The sequence below is a fragment of the Haemorhous mexicanus genome, chromosome 1, assembly GCF_027477595.1.
Source record: "Haemorhous mexicanus isolate bHaeMex1 chromosome 1, bHaeMex1.pri, whole genome shotgun sequence".
Lineage (NCBI taxonomy): Eukaryota > Metazoa > Chordata > Aves > Passeriformes > Fringillidae > Haemorhous > Haemorhous mexicanus.
The window spans coordinates 85912847-85936123 of NC_082341.1; the positions used below are offsets into that span (position 1 = coordinate 85912847).

A 23277-nucleotide genomic window follows, 5' to 3' on the forward strand; every position below is an offset into this window, starting at 1 on the left:
GAAGGCCTTTAACAATACACAAAGCCTGTAAATGGCTTAATTTTCTTAAGGAAGACACTGTAGTTTTCAACCTAGACTGATAGACCCATTGACTCTCAAAGGAATTCATCTCTGGGGAGACAAAAAATTTGTTAGTACAGAAAAACAAACTTGGGGAATTGATAAAAGACAAAAGATTTTTTTTTTCAGTTGAACAAAGCAACAAAGCTTGATGGTTATTTTAAAATGCTTCTGTACAATGACCAGGTATCGCATGCAAAACTCTCTCCGAGCAAGCGTTTTGCTCACTTTATATTAATTGGTTACACTGCATTGGGCATTTTGAAATACAACAGGCTGGAAAAAGGGGGAAAAAAAGACACAGATGTCTAAAGAGCAGAGAGGAAAGTCTGGAAAAGCTACCCTGAGACTAATCATCAAAAGAATGGAAATGGAGATACATATATTTTCAAACATACGTTTAGGTACCAGCTCTGTTGGTGCTGTAACATCTGCTTCTCTGTAACACAGTGTTGGATCCACAATGTCACTGCCAGGAGGAGGGTAAGGTGGGGGTGGGGGGATCACTAACTGGGGGGGACCACGAGTGGTGCCCCTAGGAGGCTTTTGTGGCACCTGCCGTCCATCACCTACAGGGGGATCAATTGACTTGTTACTTCATTGCAAGATAATGATCACTCTGTTCATTTTTATTTTTTAAAAACACATTTATTTTCCCTTACCCACATCCAAAGTCTCTCTGGATCTAGTTCTGCTCTTATTTCCATCCAAATAATTAAGGGAGGAGGAAAAGATGTGTCTTAAACCAACAGCAGAATTGAGCCCAGCACATAGACATCCATTACAACTACCAGTTAAAATCACTGGTTTTGGCAGGCATAAGGATGGAGAAAAACAGTTAAGCAAACTAAAAAAAATTTGAAAAAAGCTGTGTAAGAAAATGTGAAAAATGTGTTTTATTTTATCTTCTGAAGTGTCAAACTGCCTGAATTTGTTGACCTCTCAGATACTTTACGTGACTATTTTCCTGACTCTTTCTGAGAGAAAGAGGAAGATGCCTTAGGTCACTATTTTGAAGTAGGTATCTTACAGGCTCTTCTTTTTGAGTCAGTTTTCATTATTTTGACATTTTAGAGAAGCAGATGATTAAACTGTTTTTTGCAAAATGGTGTTTGAAGCTATCAGAGGAAATGCCCATAACTTTGTCTGGGGAATTATTTCAACACTATGTGCAATGACTAAAGAAATACATGCACCTTTGCACTGTACTCTGAGAACCACTTTCAATGCAAAAAAGCTGCTGTTTGCTGCCAGTTTGTAGTGTGCAGAACTTGAGCTACTGTTATTTGGAAAGTCCTTAGAGGTTGGAAGTTCACTGAGGAATCACGACTACCTGCTTTTTCTGCTTTCATACCCTGCCTCAAGAATGTGCTGCGGTCATTGCTGAAGATGGATGCTGGCAGAGACAGATGTTTGGTCTGATCCACTCCTACACTCTCTGGCTTGTGCTTTGGGGCTGCTGAGAAGGGAAGCAGCACCAAGGGGGAAGAAAAAGATTAAAGCATTATAATTTTTCACTTAGCAGTCTCTAGCTTCCAGAGGAGTATCTTCCAGAGACACGATTTAATGCTGGCAAATGTGCAAGCCCTTTTTTACTGCTTTGAGGAAATTTGGCGCAATACTTTGGTGTCTGATTCAGTACTGAACACTATGGGGAATTTGCCAGTTTGAGAATATTTTTGATAGAATCTTTTGCTTTGATTCACATGGCTAACTTCAGAGGTACACAGGTATCTTTAATACTTTTTTCCATCATGTGGCTGACTATTTCTTGCAGCACGTTTTTTCTCCTCACTAGAGTCTTGCTTTTTTCACAGCTTTTCTCTCATGCTTTCAGAGCCATCTGTGCTTTCTCATTGTTTTCCTGCAAGGGCCTTGAAGAGAGGCTGTTTTACCAACCCTCTCCGCCTGTAACATTTTTTTCTTGTTAATGAACACATTCATTCAAGAAAGTAGCAGAAAACAAAAAGCACTGAAGACAGGGCTACTGTGGGACGAGTTCTTTGTCAGTGTAAAATAATAAGGCTCCATTAAAGCAAACGATACTACAGAATCCTACATGAGCAGAGCACTCCAACAAGCACTTATGTACACAGTACTGAACAGACTAGAAGTAGCTCTGCTCTGCTATATCTCATCTGTAACATTTGAGCACCAATACAAAAGAAAAAGAACACTTATAAAAAGCTAAAGCAACAAATGTCATCAAAAAGTGACCAGTAGTAGGGCAAAGCGTGAGAAGTGGTGGTGTGACCTCTGTGGTGATTAAAAGTAAGCCAGTTTGCTGAAAACTCCTGTGTTACATGGTCCAGCAACAACACTGCCCTTAGAGAGTTTAAATAAGAGATGTCAATGAAGTTGAATATGTCACATGATAATGGACTCCTGCTGCTACATAAATGCTGAGGCATTAAATGTGAAGCATTTACTGAAAATAAATGTTGGAACAAAGCCAAGAGGTTTCTTACTAAACTGTGAGGCATTTGTAATGTAAGCAATTATAAATGACAGAATGTCATATCTGTATGTCTTAGGCATTTTATGAAACATGAGGTCAAAGGCATGAACTGAAGTGCACTGAGTGCGTTACGGCACTTGAAGAATGATTCTCTTAATGTACTGAAAAATGAGTTCCAATATGTGGGGTCATTATCTCATAACTTGACCCAATATAAAATCACTTTGCTTGCTAGAAGCATAATCCTGGTGTCCTCACTCAAGCAAAGCTCTCACCAATCTGAACAAGCTACCAGGCAGATAACAACAGAGGTCTGGGAGAATGTTTTTCAGTTTTCCTGTGTGAGTAAATGTGGTGCCACATGCAGCTGAAGCTACAGTTTCTTTTGTTGAGTCTAGGTACGTATGGCATTCCTTTGACAGCATCAGTTCTTTTCTTCTACTGATTAGCTAAAGAATCATCAGATATTGATTTATAATAAAAGTGAGGATGAAATTAAAAAAAACCACCCCAACTTTACTTTATATGGGCAGTTGATGTCAAACTGTTGGAGGACTATATGAAAATCAAATGTCTTCATGGTTTAGGAACATGAGGAAACAGTGAACCAAGGTGACTGTACTTTGGTCCTAGCAGAACATCAAGGCTTCAGATGCATTCAGTATTGCCTGGCCTATCTCCATTTATTAGCATTTCCATTTACTATTTCTGTATTTCCATTTACTAGTGAACCAGTCATGACCTTCAAGGCCACAATAGGCCCAGGGCTAGTGCTTTTGGATATAAAGTTTGTGCTAAATATTCAAATAATCTGATGAGTGTTATCTACATTTTACTATCCTGTGATACTCTGAATGGTGCCATTGAAAAAAAAAAAGAAGAGGTAACACTTATTTCCAGACTTTCATTCTGCAGAGAAATGTAGTTTTTTCCCCAAGTTACAAAAGTTTCCAAACTCACAGCATAACAGAATTAAGGCAACTTCAAACAGTGAGCATTGAAAACACATGAATAGGGTTATTCAGGAGAAAAGAACGCTTCTCACCCATTGTGCTCTTCCTCTTGTCTTCCCTGTCTTCTGTCCTGTTTGGTATGGCAGGAGTGGGTGGAGCAGATGCAGCTGGTGGAAGCGGGGCACGCCTCTTCTTTTTCCTTAAATCGTTCAAGGATGCTCCTTGTGATATCTAACAAAGTTGAAAAATAAGCACAGTAAAGGATATATTTTGTTGAAGTCGTAAATTTTCAATAACCAAAAAAAAAGTGTTTGCCATATGACCTAATTTCTGAGCACAGTATCTTTAGAATGAGCAATTATAGTGACAACCAGAGATTAAAGAATTACAGTAATATTGCTCTCAGAAGGGGAAAGAGACAAGAACTGCTGATGAGTGTCACAGCAGAAATATCACTCTGGCAGGCATTTGATGGTTTTGGAAAAAGTGAACTAGAGAGCCCAACACTCAGCAAAGCAAAGTATGATACTATGTGTGTTTTTAAGTTTGAGCCGTAACAAGATCTTTTCCCACTGGTTTCTTCAAACCTTAAATTATGGTTAAATACTCCAATTGGCATGTATAGTGAATAAAGCCTTTCTCATTCTTTTATTTTCCTCTCAAATTCTTGTCTAAGGACTTTGGAGAGAAGAATCAGATTTGACTGTTTGCTTGCATGATGATATGAGATCACACTGTACTCTATTCATGCCTACTGGACTTCACAGTCCTGCTTTTGAAGATCTGTAACACCTTGGCTTCCAATAATTGCAACATGCTGGTTGCTATGCAAAGACTTCATTACTGTTTATGCTCTTTTTAAAAATACAAAAAATGTTATTACAAATAACTTGGGTTTCATTGGGTTGCATAATATTTTCTGTAGCTTGTTGGAACTTAGCTCTACTTCCTTTTTCTGGAAAAATAATAATAATAAAACCATGTAGGAAAATCTGTGGAATTTTTATATTTGAAAGGTACTGACAACACCAGTCAGTACCAGGCTTTGCTGAGGTAGAGAGTAATGGTGGCTGCCCACATATAACATGCTGCTGGTATTGTACCAAGGAAGTCTTCAGTTCTTTGATTTAACTGCTCTGTCTATCTCAATACTTCTGTACCTAATATACAGAACTGCAGTGGCTTTCTACTATTTCAAAGGCCTAACTAATAAAATAAAAATATTCATAATATTTCCTTTAATCCAGAGGATTAATGAACCCTTAAAATACAATTGTTGTGGGAGATTTCATTAAACAAATAATAGCTTCACACTATTAAATCTACCACCAGACTTCAGAGGAAAGGCACTCATTTACAGGTTTCCTTTCCTACGCTGAGTAAAAAAATCTGAGAATAAATGAATTTTACGAAGATTAGGATATGAAAAGAGTGTTCTTCACTTAGCCTTCCTTTTTAAAAGTACTCAGGAAGGTCTTACATTTTAAAAAAAGAACTCTTTTGTTCCCACCTTTGAGGATTACGCTTTAACCATCATGCCACATGACAACTGGACACTCTCCACCTCTTGGGGAACCTGCATCCTGCATGGGAGAAACTTGGTGGTAACTACTTTGGACATAGAGTACAGCAACCAGGATGAGCTGCAGCTTCACAGGAAACAAGGGTGGGAAAGAAAGGTGTCCTGGTCCTAATTCCTACTATCATGGGTTATGTCAGCATTTTATACTAAATTTCCATCAGGTACAGTACATGACTAAAGCCAATGAGGCATATCTAGACAAAGTTAGGCATAGTTAATGGACAATAATGTTAGGGGTAACTAGCAACTTTGAGGACCTAAATTTTGGTCACCAAAATTTCATAGAATTTAAAAAACATTGGACTTATACCCAGAAAAGAGAACCACACTAAATGCTTGAACTAGATACAGCAAAATTTTAGAGCTCCACTGAAAAACTTTTGCCCAATGTTATGTTGCTCCATATTAAGATGGGACATTGCCCTGACAAAGAAACTGCCTGTAGTGATTAGGAGCTAACCACAACTAACTGAAGTTGAAACAGAATGCTCAATACTGAGCTGAACATGGGAAACTCCATTCAGTGAAATAGACTCAGCAGGCTTTGGTTTTGAGGGGAATAACACCAAGGACAGCCACCTAATGCTGCATTCTTCTCCACTGAAGAAATTAGCAAATACACACTTTGAAAAAACAAAAATCCCATTCTTCTCCCCTGCATTTTAAAAAGCTAACAACATGTCGGCACTTAATACTGTATCTTGATTCTGCAGGATACTATCTTACTGGGAAAAAAAGGGAAAGAATATTAATAAAGTGGTGATTTTGATTGCTACAAAGACTGCAAAATTCAGTAGCTATGGAGAGCTTGAATCATCTGGGAGACAGGCACCATCTGAACTTTCCCAAAACTTCACAAGTACAAGCTTGACTTTTGCAGTTGTTTAATGGCATTTTATAGCTCCCACCTTCACTCCTCCCTCTCCAGACAGAAAAGTAATTTTATCTTAGGACAAAAACTGGTTAGACTGGTGATTTAAATGATAAAGTTAGAAAATCTTGACAATCAAGGCAGAAAGTAAGGAAATGTGTCTTCCCACTTAAAATGCTAGAGATCACTAATCACCCTTCTCCAAGTACCAGATGAGTGAAGGATGTTAGCTTGGTATATTCAAATCCCACAAAGACACATAACTGCTTTCCTGTGAAGAAGGGATCCTTGTTAGAAGTCAGATTACTCTTTTCAGCTCTATGTATTCTTACTTAGTCGAATCTTCTGAGGAACATTAGACACATGTATGGATGATCACGCTGCTGCAGTTAAAGAATAGGCTAGGAAACAGCTAGTGCACGACTGCAATAATGAAAGTTTGGTGAAATACACACACAAGAGTGATTTTATTATACTGTCAGCTAAGTGCAGTATTCTTCACAAACACCATAAAGAAGACAAAAAGCTTGTTGAAAGCCAGTTATGCTACAAAGTATATAAGAAGTGTCTAGTTCAAGCAAAGGTCATAAAAATTGTAAAAATATCTTTTTTTTAATCCCAATTTCGGGAAACCTATGAGGCTAAACATAAATGGAAAAAACACAAAGAACATTCTGTTTCTTTCTTCCAATTGTATATACAAAACCAATAGAACTCGAAAATAATTTGTTATGGCTGGCTGCTTCTTTTATAAAGAGATCAAGCCTTAGCAACACTATCTGGAGTTATTTCCCATTGAAACTTTGTTACAATGAGAAGCCCCTCTTTGAGTCTAACAGAATATTTTCTAGTCTTAGCACTTGTGCTTCACCTGTATTTATCAACAAGAAATTATTAGATCAGCTCCTGTTACAACCAATACTTAATGTGAAAAGATGTTCATTAAATTCTGAGTATAATTAATACCATGAACTGAGCTAGAATAAAAGAGGTCAAAAGGACCCAAATCTGAAAAACAGTGCAATTTCTCTTCTCCGACCGATAAGACAATATAGAACAATAAAATAAAACAAAACCAAAAAAAATCATCACATTCAGGGTTCACATGCTCTTTGAAAAATACTTCCAATATTGTGTACAAAATTTCTGAGCAACGTGCTGAATTTGTTTTCCTACTGTGAAATCTCAACATACTTAACACAATTTGAGGGCTCTAGATAAGATTTGAGAATATATATAGAGCATAACAACAACATACTGGGGAGGGTATTTGTGTAGAAAAGAATCCTACAAGGCCAATGCTTGACATTTTCAATCAGTGGCATTTCACAGTCACCCTACATACAAACAATCTGTGGACACTGTAAGAGTGCATGTGTAAACTGAGTTTAAGTTTCCTTATGTGTAAAAGTGCAGTATTTTCTTCAGGTCAGGTTGCAATGAATATGAAATAATGAAAATTATTAAAGGAGGTCCAAAGAAACAAAAGTCACCACTACTGAAAATTCATCAAGCATTCAAAGACAAGGAGGTTCTCAGATAGAATTCCAGTGTGAGCTGCACCCCTTTCCCTTGCCTGTCCTATACTTACAGGCCAGACACTGGTTTTGTATTTGTCAGCCCTTCCCTTTTAAACTTTCTAATAGAAATGTTGATTTATAAAAGTACTAAGTCATCTGGTCAATGCCAACTTTCTTTAATCCACAAACCCAACTAGGCCCAAATTCACTGCAGGTTTATGGTTCCTAAAACTGAGCCTCCTTCTGTAAGCCAGAAACTGCACCATTAATTTGAATAGTTTGTGTTTCAAAATCCAAGCCAGCCTTTGCAGTATTTTTTATAGACATTGCAAGAAACATTTGTCTTATGGCAACAGATTTTTCCTTTTACTATCACTCCTATCATTTTGCCATTAAAAGGGATAAATCTTGAAAATCTAAGAATTTTCCAGTCTCGATATTTAACAAAATTCTCCTTTAAGCAATTTTCTTCCTGCTCAAACAACATAGCTACAGATGATACAGATGAATAGAATCATGTCAGCAATAGAATCATGTCAGCAATAGAATCATGTCTGGAATAAGGATTGCTTTTAAGGGATGTCAGGCTATTGTTAAGCACATGCAAATAAATAATTCTATAGCACATGATATAAACTGTGTGAAGAAAGTCCTTATATTCTCCTGCTTCTATCTCCTTTTTATGCAATGTTACACATCAGGACCTTTTTATTTATAAAGGAATTGTCTAATTTGTATACAAATTGTTTCATTCATGGAAACAGTGAATGACTGCAAAAATTATTTTTAGAAGTAAAGAAAAATAACTGGAAAAACGACACATGGATTCAACCACCAGCACACCCTCATGACAAAGTGGTTCCATCATCCCACACTGACCAGACACACACTCTGATTTAAGTGAGCCAGATTCTGATACACCTGCTGGCAATGATATTGTGTGGGGTCAGAATGCCTATTGAATTTCAAAAATGTTTAAATGCAACCCAAACAGAAAAAAAATCCCCAGAGCTCAGCTGTAACTGAAAAAACAATAGTAACATCCCAAACCACGTATGGGACCCTCTCAAACCTCTTCCCCTGCAAAAAAATTTAGGCAATCTTCAAATAATTAAGAATGATTTTAGAAGAATTCTAAAAGAAAAAAAAGATGCATGTTTCATTAATTGGCTTTAAAATATTGATATAACTGCACTAATCTTTTATAATATTCTATGAAAGACAAGTGGTAGATTGGTATGTAAGATTTATGGGTTTAGATTTAAAGACATATTACTGTGGCATAACTTGAAGCCGTTGAGAAGAAAATATTTTGATCCAAGAAGAGTTGCTCTAGGAAAATCAGACAGATAAATCTTTCAGCTGCAGAATGGAGACATAAATCTGTCCACTAAACTTGATGATATAAAAGCTATCCTGCACAGCTGATTCTGCATTTTTACAGGGCAACAGATGCTTCAACATGCCTAGTACTAGAAACCACAAGAAGTCCCAATTGAACATTAATGTGTCTTATACAACTCATGTGCCTAATATTCCTTGGATAGGTCATACATCATTAGTCTTTTCACTGGCATACACTGACAAAGGAAAATTCAGTGAGCTCTCAAAACTGGGCAGCTGAGCTAATGAGGCTGACCACTTTAAGCTACATTGAATAAAATTGTCTATTCTGCACTGAATTTATCTACCTTCTTTCCTTATTGGGTAGCATCCTGTTTCATTTGATTAAAAGATGAATGTTTAATCCCTAAGTACACAAGTGCACTAAAACACAAGTATATTAGAAACTGCATTCAAAGACAGCAGCCTGATGTCTCCTCAGAAGCGTGTCCTTATTGTGCAGAATGCATTTGTGTGGGTTATTTAAAATATTTACTGGGATACCATGTAATACAACAACATATTGCCAAAACAACAGATACAGACATAATAAAAAATCTAGCACACTGAAAACACTTTTTAAAAGGGTATCATTTGGAAAACTTGTCATTTTGGTAAAATGCATAGGAATAACTACACTTTAGGAATTAGCAAAGAGTTTCTCTGCATTGGTCATTTTACTTCCATTCATGCTGATGTGTTGGATCTCAAAGCCTGGCAATAAAATGAATAAAAATAGGCTTTGCTTTAAGTAAGCCATATGAGTAAGTATGCTGGTATAGCAGGACTGACATTTGGACCAATCAGACCTGACATCTTGTGTAACTCTGGACACATCACTCTCCTGGGGAACAGATTTAGATGGGAAACTCCCAAGCTCCTGCAAACTTGAGTTTAAGTCCACAAGAACAGCAAGCAACTCAAAGAACAGGATAACTATATTTCAGTCCTGACCACACCACTTTCTATTAGGGGGCTTCCTCCTGACTTTGAAACTCTGCACTGTGCTCCCTTGTGCTGTGCAGGTGTCTGTCTCACCTGATGGCTGCATCCCAGCTCCACTCCTGTACCAGCAGCTGTACCCCCTGCCTCAGCTCCCGAGCTGCTTTACTGCTGGAAGCGCTCAGGTACTGTGGGAAATCTGTCTTAGAACTAGAGTGCAAACTGCATCTGCCTCCTGAAAAGAACCCTACCATTAATATTTTAATCACATATCACACTATTTTGCATATTTTTGCCCATAATGCTTAATTTCAGATTTTTTTTTTTATTATATAACTTTGGTGTTAAGCAGAAAAAAGCTCTGACTGCAAAAACATGTCAGCCTTAATACCAGATAAAAGCTTACTACTACTGGGTTTTATAGAAATTTCCATGCTCTTTTGCTATTTTATTCACAAAATGAAGAAGACAAAAGGCAAGTATGTCCTTGAATACTTGGCTGATTGGTGACAGAAAGCTAAATCAGTTAACACAAGAAAGTCAGTATAAGGTGAAGGGGCAAGCTCATTTTTCCATCTGTTTTTATAGAACACACCCTTTGTGAAATGTCACCGTCAAGGACAGTTAAAAATTAATGCCATTCTAATCTTTAAACCCTTTAACTTGTTCAGTTAAACGTGTCAGACAGGAAATTATCCATAAACAAATCTGAGATGTTAAATTACTAAGATAGCTGTGATTTCCTTCTTTGCAAAATCTCCTTTCTAGCTGCAGCATTATTTCCACTCAAGGAAATCACTCTACAACACCAAATATTTTCACATGCATTGAAACATGTAGACTACACAAGTCTGCGGATGTTTGCTTTGGCAAAGAATTGAACTTCCTCTGTTTCTCAGAATACAATGTAAATTTTCCTCATTTATGTCTTCATTTAGGGGGGAAAAAACCAACAAGAACCCCGCAAACACTTAAAAATCGTATTTTAAAATGACCACAAACCAATATTCATTTCTCTTCTACAGAAGTAAAAAAAAGGCAAAATTGACCTCCAGATTTTAATGTTATATTTGTGCACATCTTTCTAGTTAGAACTATACAATTAACATCTTACACTCTTATTAAAGTTCATTTGTTTTGTAAATTGTAATTTTTCTTCTGTAGACATAGCCAAGTTAAATTTCTAGTACTTAGCACTAAGTCTTAGGCAATCACCTTGGCAGTCTTCTCAATTTAGAGAAAAACATATCTGATTATTTCCAGTGTTCTACCCCTTTCTATCAGCCTTCTCCTTCTGCAGGCACATAGAAAGCCTGGGGAACATGGTTTAGGCAGTAAGGCCAGCAATAGTTTCTGACTCCTTTCCGATCCAAGATGTCATTAGAATGGTTTGGGTTAGATGACCTCTAACAACCAGCTTCTTTGTGCCATGCCTTCCCACTGCCCCCTTCAAATTCCCACTCAAGTCAAGTTCTCTCCAGCACTTATGAACACCAGCCAAAAGCCCCTGAATTTCCACAGCCTAAAAGCATGAAGAGGGGAGAAGAACAAAGTGGTACCACAGTGTCAATTAGATATATTACTAAGACTGTAGCATAATATGGCTGTACATCAAGTTATTGCCCACAAGTGTCAAATTTTATTATCCAAAATTACAAAAAGATTCTGCTATGAAGACTTAAGGAACTCATCATGGCACACTGCTTGTTAGCCACACATGGAAGTGTCAGCAACACACAGCTGAGCAGGACTCAGGGGCTCTCTACTGGGTCTCTCAGGACATGAGAAAATATATTCTCATTAAGACAGGCATACTGCAAAAAAAAATGAATGCCTATTTCTCCAAGTGACCCATTGCAACTCTAAAGAGGATTGTGCCAGAGTGTTTTCAGTGGTGCCCTGCAACAGGATCAGGAGCAATGGCCATAAAATGAAACACACAAAGGTGCACCTCAACATGAGGAAGAACTTCTTTACCTTGAGAGTGGCAGAGCACTGGAACTGCTTGTCTCCCTGTCTGGGACAGAACCCCTCTGGATGTGTTCCTGTGTAACCTTCTCTAGGGGACCCTGTCTTGGCAGAGGGGTCAGACTGGATGATCTCCAGCTGTCCCTTCCACCCCTAAGAATTCCACGATTCTGTGAAAAATAGCTTGAAGTAGCAGTGAACATTTTTTTTCATTATTATTATACCTGTGATGTTTTCCCTTATTTTCTTATTTGGCTAAACAATGACTATGCTATTAAGCCATAGAATTAAACCTGATTGACACAGGACATGTTTACTTTGTTAATTTTTCAATTCTGTAATTTTTTACCTTTTTAATTTAGGATCTACGTAAGGTGGAGTTAGAAACAAAGTCTGAAAAGTGATGCAAACCCAGTTTCTAAATTAAGCACGGTGCTAGGGTCATTTTTCATCGCTCATTGAATGCCAGCTCTTCAGAAGTCTCAGTGTTCAAAATGATCTTTGTCTATTAACTTCCCCTAAATACCGTGCCCAACAAAGCCTCATAATTACTTGACACATACTTTCTTCTTTAATGAGAGTTAAAGCTTACGATGACATCAGCCTGTTCTATTTGTCTGAGACTTGCAAGCCAGATGAAGTTTACTTACTGAGCATTGCAACCCTGCCAAAATTCAGGGCTGCATAGAACAGTATGTTCCGGCCCTAATGTCTTGCCAGTTTTCAATGAAGTGCTTGACAGAGACCACATGTGGAGGTCAATCGATGCTATCATGATCTCACCAGATGGTAAGTTGTGGTATCATTCCCAAGGCAGGTAGTATAGTCTGTTCAGAAACAGTTGGCAACTGAACCATGAACTCACAGCCAGAAGCAACTGGATTATTGCAAAAGATGAAGAATGCTATTGATGCTGGAAAAAAGACTATTCCAAGAATTCTTCTTGCACATAATTCAAGGATTCAACTCTCAAGACATATGTTTTCTTGAAAAATGATGGATATCCTCCTGCCAAACAAATCTTACATTTTTGCATGATTAATATGTTATGTATGTTAAATTGTAATGTAAAGACACTGTAAGCTTACCTTGCTTGTGCTCTTGCATATATATTAAACATCACCAGGTAACTCCAACTTTGATATCAATTCAGAGGTTATAGCTACACAGGTTAGAGTACAGGACTATAGTACTTTCCAAAAAACAACAGGAAAGTAGACCATGGAGGAGCCTTACAAAATTTTATAATTACATTCTCCAACCCCTCTAAAATAACAGCCTATCCAAGTCAAATTGTGAAGGACTCAGCACTTCACAAAGTCCAGCCTTCAGTTAAGGCAGGTAAGCAATTTAAATCACCACTGAACTGACATTGCTTCTATTTCCTGGACAAAGTTGAAAAAAACCTATCCCTGAAACTGCAAAAAAACCACACAGTGGATTCCTCTTACAATGCAAAAAGACATAATTTTAAAGCAGACCTCAAAGTTTTCAATTCTTCTGGTGCAAAACCTGTTAATTGACTGTGAACATTATCTGAGTACAGATTTTCTCAAAAGGGTGTTGCAAAATGAGTCTTATCTCCAACTGCACTTCTGAGAGGCTGTACCTTCTCACTAACACAAAAACCTCCACTGAAATTCTGAACTAGCTCCTAGTTCTTACTGGCCAAGCTTCAGGAAAAAATATAACCAATTGTAGTTAACTGCTTCTTGACTGAGAAAACTTAGACTCCTTTTAAATAATTCATCACACTGTGACACCTTTTAAAATTACAGGAAAAAAGAGCTGAAAGAAAAGGAGGGACAAAAAAGCTGCTGGAAAACAAGTTGGCTGCCTAAAAAAAGAGTTGCCATTTTATTAAAATGCTTTCTGCCACTCTCTTTTTTTTTAATGAGACCCATGCTGTTCATAAATAAACGTGCAGCAACATGAAGTAGAGCATTAGGACCAATAACGAGGATGGGGAGCAATTTGGACTGAAACAACAGAATTTCTTTAGAGGTATACAGAAGAAAATTCTGTAATACATTATTAAAATACAACATACGCATAACTGACACTCTTTGGAGATGTTGAGAAAGTAGTCACTATACTGCATGTATCATTTAAACTGTAGTTTTTAATAACTACATTTAAAGAATTAATGTGTTTAAGTGCGCATACACCAGAATTAATTTTTGGAGCTGTTTCTATCATAAAAAGAAGTACAAATTACTCCCTTTCTCTAGCAGCTTTTTTTGGCCTTCCTATATTTCATGCTTTACATGACAGTAAGATAAGCCTTCAGCCATCATTGCACTTTACACTTTCCTTTTAATTTGGGCCTGCATCATTTATCCAAACCAAAGTGCAGCTGTTAGCTAAATTAAGCATCCAAACTGCACAGCAAACATTATCTGATGTCCTGTCAGCTGGCTTCATCTTTGCTATCTGATTATTGTTTTGTAAGACATGAACAAGTCTGGATATTTCTCATTCAGATAAAAGAATGTCATGTTTAAAGCTCTTTAAAAAATGAACAAAACACCTTTAAATTAGAAATGAATTGTTGAGTTTTAATTTCTTAGTCATTTACTACAGTATAAAGACCATGTATAACGCATTTTAAAGACCACAGTTTTTTTACTACTCACTCTTGTTTCTACTAATTGTTTCTGTACACCTTGATAATGGTCTCTACAATAGGATTGCACTAGCCAGGTTCACCTCCAGTGGAAATATGAAATACATAAAACCTTCCAGGTTTATGATTGTTTACAGAGACTATTGTTTCTATAAAACTTAATGTGTGTCATCACAAAATTTTATGTTTGTGAAGGGCAACAGTTGGTCCATGTTTTTTTTTTCAGAAGATCATTAAGTGAAAGTCATTAAGAAAAGCTCCACCCTTATGGACTCTTAAAAAAAATTGCCAAAAGTGGATAGATGGAGGGAACACCCAAAGAGATTGACTTTCCATCTCCTGAAAGGTAGAAATATCATATTTTCTAAGTAAAACAATAGCCTTGTCACTGCACAAGCTAACAGTTCCTTCCTCAGAGGACCTGCAACCTTGAGAATATATCTGGCATGCACCTGAATCAGACTCTGATTTGAAATGCAAAGGGATCACATCTTTCATGCTGCTTTTTATTTTGTCAGTAAAAGGCACATGTCCTGTGGAGTCCACTGGACATCACCCCTACTGCTCCCAGCCACCTGTAATATGAGCTGTATAAGTACATCTCAGTATTTTGAGGAGCAGCCCAAGGGGCCTGCAAACATGGCCCTCAGAGTCCCATGGGGCTCTTTGATCCTCCAGTCACACTACCAAGTCATAAAACCCACACCAGGAAAGTGGCTTTAGGGTTCATGGTGCACAATTCTCATTGGTCCTATGATTTACTGGCAAAACTTCCAGCTTCATTCTGCAAATGCAGTATTGCACTTAGGAACACAAAAGAAATACTGATGACTGGGAATGGCAATCAGAGGCAGCTGTTTCTGTTTTTAATGAGAAACATGTTTTTCTGGTCATCAAATTACCACTGATAAGAAGACCTAGTGAAGTCATTGTGTATGCTGCCAGTGACTTTTCTGGAGTGATATCAGATTATATGAGACAATCATTTGGATATGACTCTCTTCAGTATTCTCCAAAAAAACCTGCATGTCTTAGATCAAGGGTTCTGCTCAGGCTTCTTTATTAAACTGTGGCAGGTACCTACAGGACAGCAAAAGAAGAGGAAAGGTATGTTCAATACTACCTTCTCCCAAACACTTTTGTGCCCACCAACCAACTTCATTTTAGGGACTTCCTGATGTGATTTATCTTTCAAAATTCATAATGGATTTGTCATTGTTGCAGCATTTGTCCAGTCTCCTCTTAAGCCCATGTAAATTTTTAGTGTCCATAACAACCTTGGTGGACCAGGTCAATGAAGACCCACGTGTTTTGACTTTGGGAGTTGCCTGTTTAATATTAGCACCAAATGCTCTCATAGTGGCTGGCTGAAAAGTCAAGTCTTTATCCATAGCCTTCAGTGCCTTTTTCAAGATGAAGAATCATGGTTTACTTAAGTTGCACCATTGACCCTGTACTAAACTACTCAATACCTTTGATCACTCTTGATGTTCTTCCATGAGTCTCATCCTATTCTGTAATATCCTTCTGAAGAAAGGAGAACGCTGTTGTAGTATTTAAGATGGCATTAAAAAAGCTGACAATGTAGAGGTGTAATAAAACTATCCTTTTACCCACTTTTCCTCTCCTAAAATGCTCTGAATTGGATTTCCTTTTTTGATTGCTATTGAGCTTGGAGATGACCTTTTTCAAATAAAAATCTTAATCTGATCCTAAGATCTTCCTAATCAGTTACTGCCAGCAGAGAGATCAGTATCTTACAAGGTCTTAGGGAAAATTAAGAGTGTTCTTTTCTCATGTATATCACTTCACCCTTCCCCATACTGAATTTACTACTTTCACCTGCAAGTGCTTCCAGCGCTCAGTCTCACAAGGTCTTCTAACTGTTGCTCTTCATACTCAGTCTTGGTCCTTGCTATCCAGGTAACTCAAGTAGGAGCAACAAAATTTCTCACTGTTTCTTTTTCAGGTCATTTCTTAATAGATCAACATGGATGGTCAAATACTCCAAGGCTTCTGCAACATTTCACCACTAGTTGAGCAGATCATTTAGTCCTAACCTGCAATCTCTCTTTTATTTTCTTTCGTGTTTGTTATTTAAGAGTAAGATGACCTTATTTATTATGGAACTGAGACTTGGTTTCCTTATGAAATTCTTGATGAGGGAACTTGGAAGCTTTGTGGAAACCCAGACAGACTGCATCAACCAGATCACACCCATCTGCTTGCTGAATGTGTCAAGAGCAGTATAAGGGAGTTGTAAAGCAGGGTTTCTCTTTTACTAAAGCTACATTTACCCTATTTGCTGTCTTTACAAAGATGACAACTGGTTAAATTCTCTATTATATTTCCAGTAATTTTGCCAGTACATAAACCACCTAAGGAGGCTTAGGGGTTTTGGTTGTTTTTTTTTTTTTTAATTTCTCTTACACTTTCCAAATAGCAACTATATCTTTCACCTATTTCATCTGAATTTCTTCATGCCAGAACGTGGTATTGGCAGCACTTAGCAGTATTATTCAGTAATTTTTTTCTCTATTTCTTTGCTTGTCATAGCAGAAAGAGACTTACTACAGACACAGTTATTTTATACAATCTTTCCTACTTCAGATAGAAGTACAGTTTCTGGTGCATCATCTTGAGAATACTTCACACACCTGCTGCTCAGACAAAGGAACTACAATGCGCTCTTCAAAGAACTGAAGTGCACTCCTTATCTCTCTTATTGGACAAGCTTGATGGTCATTATCTGTCTGTGACAGACCACTTAACCTGTGAAAAATGTCAAGCCAAGTTTAACTGTTTTACCATCCCAGACTAGCAGGCTAAAGACTCTGGCCAAGGTGTAAGACAAAATAAATTATTTCTATATGGTTCTATGAACAGAGGCAAAAGACCCCATGATACCCATAAACTCTCAACATCTACAGGAATGCATAAATGAAATAAATTAGCTTCTAACTAAAATTTAAGGCAGAATGACTGGAAGAAAAGCACTTAAAATAGATAATAAAAGCCTAATGGAAAATTTTTGTAATTACCACTCAGTATTTACAGCTTTGTACATTCAAAATAAGTTATATTGATACATGAATTTGATGTGAAACACAGAAATAAAAAAAATATTATCTCCATTCTTAATTGGTTTATCAATAATTATTTTTATGTGCATCAACAGAGAGACACACAGCTACTCTTTGACCTTATTAAAATACTGCCCCATGCCAATTATCTAAGAAGCCTCAGCCTCTTAATCTGGCATCATACAGAAGTAAGAAGTGCACTCCAGCACCCAATATCCAAACTCTAATACAAAAAAACCTAGGTTCCTTCTTTAAGGCTTACATAACTTGGGCATTTGAACAGTGTTCCAGAGAAAGAGCATCTTTATTAAAGATTCAATATCCCTGCCCTCATCAGAAAAATGCTGTTGAGTGATATCACATACTGCCTGAGAATTCTAACAAGTCTGCCACAAAGACCGGAGAAGATCACAGCTAACACTCATGACATCTTCAGTTAATGGATAAAGGCAAAGACACTTCTAAAAATCACATTCAGTATTCACATTTCAGGCCTCTGCGCACAAAAAGAAAATTTAGATCAGAACAATTGAAAAGGCATGTAAACTCAGTCATTAATTAACTTTAAATCAACATTTTAAACAAATTAAAAAGTCAGTCAAGTGTTCTTCCTCTTCCTTCTGAATAAATCCTGCTTTCATGTTCTCAGGGAACTCATAAAAACCTGAGAAGTGACCTAAAAGATACAGTAGGCTGTAGAAATAAAAGACACATTATGAAAAACAGCTTTTTCCTACAGCAAAATCTGATTCATTGCATCCTTCCTCAGAATGTGAAAAAAAGTATCTGTTATTCTCAAAGGAGACTTCTGGATGCTCCACAGAAAAAAAACAACAACCCACAAAGCAAAATGAAAATACATTCACAGAACACTTAAGGGAGAAAGGAAATGTGTCATAAGAAAAAGGTTGAGAAGACCTCACCCAGAAGACCTTTGAGTCAAGAGAAACCTCCCTTCCTCTCTAAAAGATGATAAAAAAAGCATGCATTCATATCTTGTTGACTTCTAGTAGACATTTCTGGTTTAGGTGTAACCTATGAAAGGGAGATAAGTAATCTGAAGCCATCCACCCTTTTGTTGGATTCTGGGCTTCTTATTAAAACAGAATACATCTGCCACATGTCCCCCACAAACTGCCCATTATCTTGAACCTTTTACAAAAAAAGTGAAATAAAGTACAAGGTAGAAGGGAAGAAAATACCTATAGCATAAACGTATCCTGCTGCAGTTAGTATAAAACCAAACCTCTCCAAGTATGACTGCAATACTTTCTATAAAAAATAGGATCTACCAACCAGGTAGATCTAAACTAATTTGAAACTATTCCTCTTGGGACACAGGACTCTGATCAGAGTGAAATTTAGACAATAATAAATTACAGCAGATGCACAAAAGAAGTAGATGGAAAGAAGCTGGTGTGAGTACTGTGCTTCTATAGGTGGTGTTAATGAAGTGGGTTTTAGCTGGCTGCAATAAATCTCAGTTCTGTAAGAAGCCATGGTAAGTGTTCTCATTCAGTTGTGACTCTTCTGTCCCTCAACTTCCCACAACTGCAGTGACTGCTGTTGTCATGTTTCTCTTAAAAAATATCCAATATCATAGTCCAAAAAAATTTATGAGGAAAAAAAGCTGCCATCCACACAAACACAGGTTCTTCCTAAAGACTTGGCTGTTTCTCAGAGGGAAAGACAACTGCAGGAATATTATTATTTGAAGTATCAGATTTATTAGAATACTCAGGGACAAGGCAGATTCAAGACTCACAGGACACATATACAGAGAGCTCTACTGGTGGCATCCATACTGACACAGATGTACATGGCAAGAACTTACTCTGCACTGTTCTACAGGATGCTTTGTGCTTATGGCTTTAAGGCTTAATTTGCAGCCACAGGGAAATATGTCATTTGGAAAACCTGAGGAGAACAACAGTAACAGTGTGATTTCATATCAATCAAGATTTCCTTGCAGCCAGCTAACCACAAATCCGTGGCACTAGATTATACAGAAGCAAGGTGGATGAGTGGTTATCACTTTGCGCAAAAATGCATCAAAGATGACTGCGCAAAAAACCCTGCTGTGCTGGGGGGACATTAGTGGAAGAAATTCTTGCTTTGCTCAGATTTTTGTATTAACAACCTCAATTTAAATTCCTTTGGTGACAGAAGGTGGCACATTGAATAATAATATGATATTAAAATCACAGTGGCCAGATACTGAGTTGCTGAGCAACCAGACGTAGCTTCTGACATCTTAAAAGTTCAGAAAACATCAAGCTCCAAAATCAGCTTCCTAATTATGGACAGCTGAACTAACCACTTCTAAAAATCTTGGCCACCATTTTAAAATATATTTTAATTCTAAGGAAGATTATGAGTCACAGTTCCAAGCAGCTTCCAAGTCCATACCTGTATCATACACACATACAAAAGGGGAATTTAAGAACTGAAAATTCAGGGACTGATTCTAAAAATTTTGGTGAGTCTACAGTTTAATTACACTTTGAAAAAATTTAGTATGTTAATTATGATCCCAATATTAAATTATTCATTTATTCATACATTTCCTTTATTGCCCCTCCTTTATTTTTACTGCTTGAAGATTATTCTGTGGTTCTTGCTGGCAGAATGAATTCCAGGTATGTTCTCACTATATGCTGTGCTCATCTGCAGTGTCATTTCAAGTGTTTCAGGGTTGCCTGTAGATAGGTACAAATTCAATGGTTTCCAGAGAGGACATTTCACTGGAGCATTTTTCCTCCTTGTTAATGTGCTCGACCAAGTAGGGAGGACCTAACTTTTCCATCCCTGGTATATTCTATTTATATTGGTTTACATATAAAAGGACAGTAACTAGTACTGCAACATGAATTCTGCTGTGAGAAAGGCAACCCTTCCAAAAGCATGAAATGCTACTAAATGGATAGGATGTCTAAGCCAGCGTCCTGCCAGCTCTGCAGCACTCCTATCAATGACTGCCAGCAGAATCATCACTCTTTCAAGTGCAACATGCACTGGCAGCATATTTTGCAGGAGGCTGCTATGTCCAACATAGAGGGAGACGGAGAGGAGCACCCTATGGGCTGGTCAGTATAAGAGATCATCAATGAAGATGGCACATACATAGCAATTACTGAAAATATCTTCTATATAAGTAAGACATCTGGCAAATTTTTAGTGTATCGTATTTTCTCCAGGAAAGGTATGAAAATCTCATTTACATTTTTTTTCACATTATAGTAATTCTCTTGAAGCCAAACTTCTCATTAAGCATAGAATTGGTTTATTTTAACTGTGGACAATGGGAAAGAAAACTGCCAGAAATTATGAGAGTGGCTGTGGCTCTCTTTTGTCTCTCTTGCCTTTTTGTTCAGGTAAGTAAGACTCTTCAATGAGTAAGTTATTTTTTCAAGTGACTTCTCATTATTCTAAATAGCATAATTTGGAAGATGTTTAAGAAAAACAGGGGTGAAGTCTCCAGGGGAGAAATCTGTAGACTCCTTTCTTGGACTCTGCAAACTCATTTGCAAACTACTTAGTGCATGTTCAGCACATTCTGAAGAGACATGAATATATTCTAGGGTAGATTTAAAACAGTTACAGAGGGAACACTACCTTTAAATAGATATGGAAAACTAATGTTGTTGCACTAAAAAGTAAATAAATTTATTGCAGGGGCCTTATCCACAAGGAGATAATTTATCCTAAGCCCTATAGGAGCAAAAGCTGTGAGACAGCAAAATTATTTTGCAATAAGTCACCTATGCAGAAAAATGAGTGGAGAAAATCTAAATGTACGTCATCAACTAAAACACCCCAGTCTTCATACACACGGAAATTTCTGTCTGGGACCAGGAGGCAGGGAGATAAGATATATATAACCCTAAAGAACCTTTTATACCTGGAACATAACAATGGGTTAAAAATAACAGACTTAATGGTTTGGAAAGTTACAGGTGTTCATAACAGCTACAGTACTTTATTTCCTACAGAATTTTATGGAACAGGACAGATAAAAAAAAAAACTTTTTGAAAGTTCAGAATATCACCTATTCATTTTCTATTAGTGTGCTAGCTTCACTGGAAATAAACATGTTCCCCTTTTGCAGGATCTTCCTGTTAGTAACAGTTGCACATAAATAAAGTTTTCTAAACAAACATCTTATCTTTTTATGGAAGGAAGTCCATTAATAAGGAATTGACGTCCTTCCTTGAAAAAACAGATCAGTGCTAATTCTTTCCCATAAACTAAAGAAATAAACTTACACCCTGAGATTTTTTACTCTATTTTCACAGCAAACTGGCTTGTCTGCACGTAGATAAAATGGAACTATTTGGGTTTTCTAAAAAACAGTATCTCCGTTGCTACTTTGCCCCATAATACTGAATAATGAATTTCTTCCCTCAGTTCTTGATTGCTTCATGGAACTTGTGTTTTATTCAATTCTACTCCATTCCTGTTCAAAGTACATGGCAGCCTTTGAGCAACTTTCAGCCTGGGAGCTTCAGAAACACACCATAACTTTCTAACATTTTGATCTATGCCATTGTTTCCAGAAAGATATCCTTTACTTAACAAATGCAGCCAAATATACTCTAGCACCTCTACGGTGGTCTTCACTGACTTTGTCAGCTACAAAGGACATTTCTTTTGCCCAAAATGAACTTTGTTATGGAAAATCCTCTGACACAACCTTCCCTTCTTCACCATAACTTTTCCTTCAGACTAAGAGAATTTGAAATTCACGCTATACTGTATATTACTTGCAAAAAATAAACCACAGACTTTTCTACCCATGGCTTCAGAAAACCAGCATTTTAACCTATTTGCAACAATGCTGAAAATAGAAATGTTAGTATGTTTAAGGAGAGTTTAGATTTGCAGTGAAATTGTACACCACAATTTAGAATCTCAGTGCCATACTGCAAGGAGATCAGCCAAAGAGAATGGCAGAATAATGCAGTCTGTGATTACCATACTAGTGTAAACTTTGGAGTCAGAATGCCATAGTATTTTTGTATGAAAAGATCTATTTACCTTAAACACGTTAACTCTGAGGGATGCTAGAAACCTCATAAAAATATTTACATAGGAATTTCGAAAGGAAATTTTAAGAAAAAAATTTCACAAGTGTTGCTAGAAAAATGCTGTTATTTCTCTTCAGCTGTGTCTGTAAATAAGTGCTATTTCAAGGCATCTATCCCAATTTTGAAAGATGAAACACTATGTTCCAGCAATCACACTTAGATAACCTAAGAATGGGAAAATAATAATCCACAATCCTTTACTGAGAGTGTGCATCATCTTTTCTTACAGAATGCTTCACTTGAGAAGGTGTTTAACATATGTCTTATTGCAGATAAATAAGGGAGTGACGGGGAGGGAGACTGAGCACAAGGCTCCTCTCCTCCTCCTCTGTAGTGAACTCAAAGATTCCTTTCTGACTCCATTTTGTACTAGGACAGTTTGCTTTGCAAAGATCAGTCTGCTGTAGAGGACAAGCCCTGAGCAGGTATGAGTCAGTCCACATTACACAGCTTTGGTGATACTGGTTCCTTGCACTCTTCTTTAGCCTCCCTACATAACTTTACATGCTGATTTCTACAGTTTACATTTAGATTACAATACTATTGCTGGTGGAACCAGAAGACTTGTGCAGGTTTAGTAACACACACCTGAGTGTCACTATAAAAGCAAGAGCAATTTCCTCTTCCCTTAGCTCTATTCTTTTCAAAGGCTTAGGTCCTCAGAAAGGTTTTCCCCCATTTCTGTTTAATTCTCAATAATGTACAGCGGAACAGTGACCTTTATAAAAACAAAACCAGGGTAC

The 23277-nt window shown here is 37.2% G+C and overlaps 1 protein-coding gene across 10 annotated transcripts in view; it reads right to left on the reverse strand.

Moving 5' to 3' along the window:
* The window catches only part of COBL (cordon-bleu WH2 repeat protein), a 157912-nt gene that overhangs the window by 48767 nt on the left and 85868 nt on the right, over positions 1-23277 (reverse strand). For 7 of the 10 annotated variants that reach the window (XM_059855529.1, XM_059855521.1, XM_059855501.1 and 4 more), the window contains 2 exons: positions 3564-3702; positions 459-629 (listed from right to left, as the gene is read on the reverse strand). In XM_059855529.1, the coding sequence (XP_059711512.1) occupies positions 459-629; positions 3564-3702 (310 nt within the window). The remainder of the gene's footprint in view (positions 1-458; positions 630-3563; positions 3703-23277) is intronic. The other 3 variants (XM_059855539.1, XM_059855577.1, XM_059855569.1) reach the window with 1 other exon arrangement.